This window comes from Echinops telfairi, unplaced genomic scaffold (genome assembly GCF_000313985.2).
Source record: "Echinops telfairi isolate 266 unplaced genomic scaffold, ASM31398v2 ScPeMD7_10;HRSCAF=50, whole genome shotgun sequence".
Taxonomy (NCBI): domain Eukaryota; kingdom Metazoa; phylum Chordata; class Mammalia; order Afrosoricida; family Tenrecidae; genus Echinops; species Echinops telfairi.
The window spans coordinates 12825388-12835392 of record NW_022103907.1 but is presented as its reverse complement, the minus strand read 5'-3'; the positions used below and the strand labels follow the sequence as shown (position 1 = coordinate 12835392).

The window sequence follows — 10005 nt, the reverse complement described above, 5'->3', positions numbered from 1 at the left end:
AGGAAAAGGTCAATATATGTACACGCGTAACTAAGACCAACCATCTGTGGCCAGCAGGAAAAGGAAAAAGAAGGCTACCTTGAAATAGTTTAATGAATTCTTCATCTCAGTAACTTTTTCTTCCATTGAGCACTTGCAACTCTTAACCTTCTCTTCCAAAGCATATTCTCCATGCTGAATTCTTGTCAGTTCCTGCATTGCCTCTGTGAAACCCGTTTGCAGCTCAGAGGCCAGCGCCTGTAACTAAACAGTGCAGGAAGGAGAAATTCACTTTGCTGTAAGTGATCATAAAAGACACCCTTGGCCCCTTAAACTTTTCTTTTGTTTCAGAAACCAGGCTCTTGGAAATCTACAGATCTGATTTAATGGTATACTAAAAGATGGACATTTAAGGCAACCTTGACCTCATTCATCTAGGGAGTCTTCTTTATAGCGCACATTGATAAGAACAAAAAGAAATCAATTAATTACATTTACAAGTGCTTCTGCCAGCTATTATCTCATCTAAAACCTTTAATTAAAAAGGAGATTTACTTGAAAAGCAACGTCTGCTTGTGAAAGACTATCTTGACACTGGAGCTCTTTGATTCCGTGAAAGAAGAAGGCGAGGAATGGCTTGGGTTCTCTCTGGCTCTTATGCGAGCCTGGAGAAATTCAGGTCTTGGTCCCTTGAGAAATTAAAAATCAGAGTACTGGCTAAGCGTGTGACAAGAGTGCCTTTGAAAAGGAGGCGATTTTATGATATTCTTGGCCAGCACCACAGACAATGAGAGAATGGCATTTTCAGTATCAAAACCTAAAAACTCACTGCCACTGGGTCGATGCCAGCTCAGTGACCCTATAGGACCAGAGTAGAACTACCCCTGTGAGTTTCCAAGATTGTAACTCTTTGCAGGAGTAAAAAGCCTCGTTTTTCTCCCATGGAACAGCTGGTGGTTTCAAACTGTTGGTTTTGCAGTTAGCAGTCCAGTGCGTAACCACTATGCCACCAAAGCTCCTTTTCAACATCAGTGGCCTTCAATCCAAAAGTCTGGCATGGAAATATCTACAATGGCAAAAGCTTAATGGGTTGTTGATAGTGATGTGAGTCATCATCAGTGGCCAAGCCTAGTAGTGCAGGAGTGCACAAGTTGCCAACTTCCACACCAGGAAAGGGTGTCAATTTTGGAGTCAGACAAACCAAGGTTCAAATCCTGCTTCTCTCCATCATGCACTATGACCTTATGCAAGTTGCCTAGCCTCTTTGAAGCAGCTTTCTCATCTATAAAATAACTAGAATAACATGTATTTCACAGGTCTGTCATGAGAATTGAATGAGTAACTTAGGTCAGGTACTTGCTGACACAGTGCATGCATAATACATAGGAGGTGTTGAAGAAATTTCCATTTTCTCTCCCCTGCTTAAGTAGCAAATCAAAAAGCTAAACACAAATTAAACTGTGGAGAAAATGAAGAACTTCTAAATGTGTTTTATTGATTGAACAAATGAATGAAGTATTTTCCAGACAGGAAATTAGTAACAAGAAGATAATAATGGCATTAATCTTTCCAAACATTTATTTTACATCCTACTAAACAGAGGAATTCTTAGCTCCAGGTCTCTCTTTTCCAACAGAACTTTGTAGAAGGATTCTTCTTGAAAATATTCAGCAAGTATCCTTGTTTGAGAGGAATGAAAACTAAGGTCATTAACAATCACTTCAAATGTGTATTTCTGAATATCACCTCTGGTCTGGTCATCTAAGTGCACCCAACTTGCAATGACATCTTCCATTAAAAAAAAAAATTCCTTCGGCTTCCCCCTTCCCTTTTTAAAAAAATAAACAAACAAACAAAACATAGAATATTGTGGTTCACTGTGCTTCACAATTATTTCTTGCTTTATTATTTCCTCCACAAATGATCTCCTTTTAGGGTTAGGACTAAGGAGACACACAAGGAACCAACAGAGTCCTAATGAGAAGAAAGACCGGTCCTGTCAAGGTTTTGGGGTTAGAAGTCAGAGACAACGTAAGCAATCTGATTTCCAGTCCAGCCACTTTCATTTTCATTCATCTTAGTGGTGGGTTTCAGCTGGGTTTAGTCTTCATGGTGGACTATCACCAGATCTACTGCTTTTTGATCTGGTAATGTTCATGATGCAAATTACCGGTACTTAACTAACATCTCTGCTCCCCTGTGTGGCTGTGGGGAGCTTTCCCCAGAGACCAAATGGAAACAGCAGTCTTAAAGGAAAGGACTTTGCCTCACCCTTAGAACTCCAACACTCCGAATTAAGAACTTTGGATGTATTGTCTGTTTTCTCTCTTAACACCTAAGCTAGAGGAACTCTGAGAACTTGGAAAGTGTTTTGAGATATGAGACAATTTCTGTCTTAAATATTGAGTTTGAGCCCCTTGCTTGTCTGCCATTGAAGTAACACCGTTGTTTCAAATAGCTTCACCATCACTGACTGACCAGTCAGGGAGGAGAAGCCATTGTGAGGAAAATCACACATCCGAAATATGTTAGTTATAAGATGCAAGGGCTCTTAATATCTTTAGCTGCTACAGTGGCTTTCCAATACTAACCTGACTTCTCCCTTGTGAATAAAGACTACTCCGAAGATAACGGCCTTAACACTTCTTCTGTAAACTTTCTTCTTGGGCTGTCCACAGCCACCCAAGGGTTCGAGACGGTGCCTACTTTGTTCTCCAACAAGGTGAAATGTTCACTTGTGGATATTCTCCGCGAAGCTGCTTTGGAGAGGTTATGATCCCTCCATCCTGCTGCTGTAAGTGGCCTCTGTTGGAGATAGATTCAGGGAAGACTGGCCCTTTGCACCACAGAGGCCATCTGAGGCTCAAAGAATTCGAGGAGAGGGTTCAAATTCTTCCTATTTCCTGCTTTTAATTTGTTTCACGGTTTTCTTTGTTTGTTTGTTTGTTTTTTGGCTTCTTCTCTCTTCGAAGATGAATTTTAGTCAAACTCTTCCAATCTGTTTTTCACCAAAGGTCTCAAACTAAATTTTCCCATGTTCCAACTTGCTCTTAAGGCAGCCTCCCTTCCTTTGTTTTCTGTTCCTAATGCTAGGAAGCTGGTATGAAGCCTAAGACTCTGGAATTCTGCAAAATCATAAACATCAATCTTTGGGAAACTCCCCAAGGGAAGCCATATTCTCACAACACTTGACCAATGCCTCTATAAGAGCAAAAGCTCCGGTGCTTTGAAACAGAACACAGCAAAGAGGCTGAGGTCATCGCTTTGATTCCCCTAACAATGGCCAGTCCAGAAGAAAAGTGATCCTTCTGCCAGCTGCCAGCTTCCTAATTTTAAGTATCTATATTAATCCCCAGAGATGTAATGATTTAAAACAGCAAGTAATTTGGAGAGTCAAGAATAAATTTCCCAACTGCATTAGCTTACACCACCTCCAGAAGTTGAATGACATTCTTACAGGGCCCTAGAGAAGCCGATGTGAGGTTTGATGTGCTGAGGATCTATCTTATCCTGGGATGTACCGCTGGCCTGAAAGAGCTACTTCTTTGGCCTTAGGAGAATATTCATCAGGGCCAGAGGGAGAGTGAGATTGAAACAGGACATTAAAATCCCAGAAAACTTTCCAGGGCAGTTTTGATGATGAAACCTAGTACTGGTTTCTCTGGTGCTCGTAGTTTTTCAAGTAGAACATTTTTTTTGTGATTTATTTTTCAATTTTAATTACAGAGAAAAAGAGAGAAGGAAATAGCATCACCTTAAATCTCATTCGTTCAACATGACCATCATTAACACCTGGTGTGTTTTATTCTGTTCTGCGCATATGACTGTGGATCTTTATATGGTCAGAGTCACTCTGTGTACATATATCCATTCTGGCCTCCTTTTCTATGGCCTAACATTCTCATAAGAAAAGGGACTCTGCAGGTCCCCTTCTAAATGGTTCCTAAATGTCTGTTTCAACAGTTATCTAATATTCCGCCCTGTGGTGTGTCTGAATCTACCTAGCTTTTGGTTTTTGTTGGAAATTGATAACGCTTACAATGTTTCAATATTATAAAAATGGCTGTCACATAAGGCTTTTTACTTAAAAGATTGGTATGCATTTACAAGTATTTCTAAATATGAAACTACTAAATCAGAGGATGTTAGGTAGTGTAGCCCCAAAGGGAAAGGTATTCTATTCGGTGGAGGCAATGTATTCAAGCAACACAAAATATAGTTTGACCACAAGGTTTGAAAAGTTGTAATAATAGAGTTGTTTCATTTTGGAAATACTGTGCATGACACGTAATGTGCTAAATCAGTAGATCTAGAAAAATATGTCTTGGGTAATACACTATAGAAAACATAAATAATGAAAGTAGAGGAAGCTGCTTGGTTTAGAATCTTAAGACCCCAAGTGACCCAAACGCATGGTTCGGGTTTAGATCATTAGTGTGAGGTTTGGCCAAGGAATAAATTGTGCAATTATCACCTTCATTGCCTTAGTTGTGGCAGCCCCTTTTTCCTAGTAATGGAATCATAATTTCTTCAAACAACCTATATGGAAATGAAGTAATCAAGGCAGAAGTAACACAATCAGCCCTATGAACAACAGAAGAAATGCCATCTGGTCCTGCACCATCCTCACAATTGTTAAGCTTGAAACCATTGTTGCAGCCATTGTGTCAATCCATGTCATCTTTTTCTCTGCCCCTCTAACTTACCAAGTACTTTTCCGAAGACTGATTTCTCCTAAATGCATGCCCAAAGTGCTGAGATGAAGTCTCGCGATTGCTTTTAAGCAGCATTCTGGTTGTACTTCTGGCTGTCTGTGCTTTGGGCAGTTCACAGGGCCCTCCGTGTTCTTCACCAGCATCGTAATTCAAATGCATCTGACCTGCAAGCCTAGCGTGCAGCTGGTGTATCTGTGCTGATTCACCTTTATGGTGGTAATCCTGACTAGAGCCAACTGAAAGAGGATAGAGCTGGGCGTCCTTTGTGGTTTATTCCACTGTTCGATTGCTTAAAAAGATATTACATCCAAGGATAATAGCAAAAACCTCAGTTATTTTAAATGTTTGGGGTTTTGATTTAGATTTTTTTTAAATTGGGAGCTCTTAACTGATATTATAACAATCCATAATTCAATTAGATCAAGCATAATTATACAGTTGTCACCCTCAGTTGCAATACATTTTCTTTCATCTTTAACTCCTTGTTATAAGCTCCCCTTAATCTCCTCCCTCCCCCACCCTACCCCTCAAGAACCCTTCTACCATATAGACTTTAATGTAAGTCCCATATAGACTTGAATGTAAGCCAACCCGAATATCAGCCAAGGTACCTAATTTTACCACAAAAACTGTATTAAAAATGTGCTGAAAAACTGCTTAGACATGAGTATATATGGTAGTTACATTATTTATATATTATTATGTCATATCTTACACCATCCAATATAACCATTCACCTGCAATTCTGTTATTCTCCCCCCTTCAGTGGGGTTATACAGTCATCCTTGCTATCAGCTCCTCCCCCACTCCCACCTCTCTTCCCACACCCTCAGGGAATCATTACTCCCTTTACTGTTTCTGAAGGGTTATCTATCTTGGCTTTCATGCATCTAACGATCTCACTTATACAAATGAATAGATGTAGGTTTAACAAGATTAATGAGGTAAAACAAAGATCATAATAGTAAGGGGAAGAAATATTAAAGAACTAGAGGATAGTTATGTGCTTCCTCATTGCTATACCACAGCTTGGACATGTCATCCCTATCCCTTCTGTGTGGCCCTACTGTGAGGGACTGCCCAGTTATCTTACAGGTGGTTTTGTGTCTCCACTTTGTCTACACTCCTTCAGGTCAATTTGATTGCTTGTTTTTTAACATTTGATACCTATTCTCATGACACCTTATGATCACACAGGCTGGTGTGCTTCTTCCATGTGGACTTTTAGCTTCCTTCCTAGATGGTCGCTTGTTTAACTTCAAGCCTTTAAGACCCAAGAAGCTATATCTTTTAATAGCCAGGCACCATCAGCTTTCTTCACCACATTTGCTTATGCATCCACCCTGTCTTCAGCGATTGTGTCGGGAAGATGAGCATCATGGAATGCCAGTTTAATAGAATAAAGTATTCTTGCAATGAGGAAGTACTTGAATCGAAGCCCAATGTCCATCTGCTACCTTAATACTAAACCTATAAATATATGCACATAGATCTATTTCCCCATCATCATATATAAATATATTTACATACGTACATGCCTGTATTTAGACCTCTATAAATGCCCTTTGCCTCCTAGTTATTTCCTCTATTTCCTTTTACTTTCCTCTTGTTCCACTATCATGCTCAGCCTTCACTTGGGTTTCCATAATTCCTCTCCGTTACATTACCCTTGGTCACGCTCTACCAGGCCTCTGACACCCTCCTCACCACCGAATTTTTACTTTCTTGCTCTTTCCTCTTTTTCTTTTTTCTTTCCTTCTGCCTCACTGTCATATTTACCCATCATTCACCTATCAGTAATTCCTCTTGGATACATTTCAATTGATCAAACACAACCAGGAACACTACACCCTCCTCACTGTGAATTTTAGAACTCTTACTGTTCTGTCCCTGTCATTATTGGCTCACCTGACTTAGGGGTTTTGTTGTGGGGGGTTTTTTCCGCTTTTTTTTTTTTTTTACCAGCTCCTATCCATTGCAGTGACACAAATTTATTAGAGTACTTTCCATGACTTCTCTTCATCCACAAAGCATGTCCATTACATGATAGTCTTGGCCCCATCCTTTGCAGGCATTGGTTGGATACCAAACTCCGCAGAAACAAGTGCTGGCAAGCAGTGTTGACAGCAGGCTTCTGGTTTTCTCGACGGCAAGTGACAAGGTTTGACCTGCATCCACACTTGCTAGTTACTCTCCCCGGGACTGTGTGCAGTTGAACAGTCCACACTGCTATGGATGGTGCTGGGGAACCTCAATGGAAAGTTCCTCAAACCTTTAAGTCCAAAGGCTGATTAAAGAGGCTAAGATCACTCACATGAACTCAAAAGTTAGAATCTTCCCTAAGACCAGAGATTGCTTCACTGACTTAGCGTTTTAATCCATGCTATTTTGATGAGTGTATGAAATGAAGATCTCTCTCTCCCTCCTATCCCTGCCCCCAAGAAAGTAAAACTAGTCAAGTTTCCAAATGTTCTGGCACCAGACTGACTCCATCAAACTTCTTGACTCTAGGCAGTGTATACATCTTGCAGATATACATGCATTCAGTTCATGTTTATTGAATATATGTGTGTGTATATTTATATATACACATATGTATATGCATATCTATATTATGCCTGGCACTATACCATCTGCTGAGGGCATAACAGAGAACAAAAGGCACTAAACCCCTGCCCTTGGCGCTTGCATTCTAGTGGAGGAGATGGATAACAAGAAAACAAACAAGCTAATGTAGACCATAATGTCAGAGAAGAGTGGATTTTATCCAGGAAATAAAGAGACCACGGATGGCAGAAATTTCATATTTGCTCCACAAACTTTCCCTTAGACTATAGATTAAATCCTATTATAGTTAGCCTCTTCACATTTCCCTCCTACTTCCTCTCTTTTTTCCTTGTTCTCGTCCTTCATTTGGCTGGCTGTTGCCCGGAGTAAACACGCTGGGGCTTAGGAAGCATGGACGGCTATGATCACAGTCCCGCAGAGGTCCCACAGGCCCACTTCAGCCCCCCTGCTTCATTTGTTCCCCTGTGAACAGAGGCATTTGGATTTGTGTTATAATAACATAATGAGGCCACCTTCTGGGGGGCTATATTTAGCCCACATTCCGGCAGTGACCTACATAAAATCTTTAACAGGCTTTAAAATCATACCTGAGTTTAAAGATGTTCTTATACTCATCATATGGCACACACAGGTGAGACATAAACAGGTGCAGTGGATAAGAAAGGCATTTGGAGGTTTGGGACGAGGTAGGCATTCAGTAAGCACTGTGCTTCCAGAACCGTGCTCAAGCTGGTCCTTCTGTCTGAAATATCCTTCCTCCATAGCCACCTATCAAATGTCCAACTTGTCCTTAAATGCCAGGTTCAAGCCCTCCTTTTGATAGTACTTCACTAGACCCTTCTCCACATCTGATAGATCTTTTCAATCCTTTTATTACCATTCTTTCAACTGCCTACAAGCTACTTATTATGTATGTTTCCCAGGCTCTATGTATTTTAAAAATGAATGAGAATGTCTATTCCATCTATTTCATCTCCCATTAGTCCAAGCAGATCTTACACATAGTAGTAGCTCAATAAATGTGAGATCAATTTTAATGAGACTGCTTTCCCTATCCACGATGCTCCAGTGCTAGTCTGAGTCTGCAACAGAGGTTCTCATCCTTCCTAATGCTGCAACCCTTTAATGCAGTGCCTCATGTTGTGGTGACCCCCCAACCATAAAATTATTTTCAATGCTACTTCATCACTGTCATTTTGCTACTGTTATCAGGCGACCCCTGTGAAAGGGTCATTTGACCCCCAGGTTGAGAACCTCTGGTCTAGAAGCTATAAAGTTAAAACATGTTCAGAGTCCTGAACTGGCTTGCCCTAATTGAGCCCATAGCTACAATCTGTTGTATGATATTTCAGATAACTGTTATTTCCACTGGATTGCCATGTAAATTTTTTTTAATTTTTTTATTTATTTTTATATATATATATTTTTAACATTTTATTAGGGGCTCATACAACTGTTATCCCAATCCATACACACATCAATTGTGTAAAGCGCATTTGTACATCGTTTCTCAAAACATTTTCTCTCCATTGAAACCCCCGACATTAGGTCCTCATTTTTCCCCTCCCTCCCCGCTCCCCCCTCCCGCATGAGCCCTTGATAGTTTATAAATGGGTATTTTGTCATATCTTGCCCTGTCCGACGTCTCCCTTCATCCCCCATGTAAATTTTTTTTAAAGCTAAGCATTTCCCACACATTATTTGCACCTCTATTTTCATTCAAGAGATTGCACTCTTTTCTAGTTATCAGAGTTCAAAACATAGAGCCAACTTTGAAGTCACCTTTTCTCCCAGCCCCCACCAAGCTTCAAAAATTCTTTGTTCCTTCTCATTTATTCCAGATGGCACCATACTCATTCCAGAGAGACGTATGAGTTTCCCTAGCCAGGCTATTTTTATATGATCAGTTATTACACAATATCGTATAGCATAATAATGAATGTCTATGATTCTTAAGGACAGAAATATAAATTTACAGTAGAAAGTAAGTACTGTACTGAGAGCCAAAACAGTCTGATGTGATCCTTACAGTAAAGATATTATATAATGTTTGGCAGAACTTTTACCTTCCTTGTAAATTAAATTAATTCCATTGCTTACAAAGGTGCTCTAAAGAGTTTTTATGTGGGCCCACCAAGTTCAGAGGATGAGGGCCCAACGTACAGAGAGAACCATACAGCCGGATCCACTGTGAGATGCGACATCCTACACTGACCCATGGCCCTACACTGGACACCACTGGAGACACAGTGTGAGATGTGTGACTGAGCTGACCCCACCACACTAAGGCAAAACACAAGGCGTGCAATGGAGTGGCGGGGGAAGCAGAGCAAGGAGGTCCCGAGAGAGTATAAAGGATGGACTTTGGGGCCAGGATGTGGCATCCCATCAGACTCATCTGGAAAACACTCCTAAAAATCAAAAAACAGACCTTGAATTATTAACAGGCTTTTCTTTTTTTTGTTGTTTTGGTTTTTTTCTCTTCTTTTAAATTTTGTATGTCAGTGACTTTTTTGTTTGTTAGCTTGTCGGTGTTGCTGCCATTGTTGCCATGTTCTTATGTGCCACTTTGGTGCTGTCGAAGCCATCTGCAATTTTATGCACATATTATTATCTCTGCAGGTCCACCTAGATAAGGGAGGCTGGACAAACAATGTGAAGAAGAAAATAATAGGACCAATGGTCCCAGAGGGACATGAGAGTGTGGGAGGTAGGGGAAGGGAGGAGGTGTTGGCCAACCCAG

At 40.5% G+C, this 10005-nt stretch overlaps 1 protein-coding gene across 1 annotated transcript in view; it reads right to left on the bottom strand.

Annotated features, from left to right (window-relative positions):
* ARHGEF33 (Rho guanine nucleotide exchange factor 33) overlaps window positions 1–10005 on the bottom strand; it is a 93024-nt gene that overhangs the window by 49232 nt on the left and 33787 nt on the right. The window contains exon 5 of the mRNA XM_045287031.1: window positions 79–243. Within this exon, the coding sequence (XP_045142966.1) occupies window positions 79–243 (165 nt within the window). The remainder of the gene's footprint in view (window positions 1–78; window positions 244–10005) is intronic.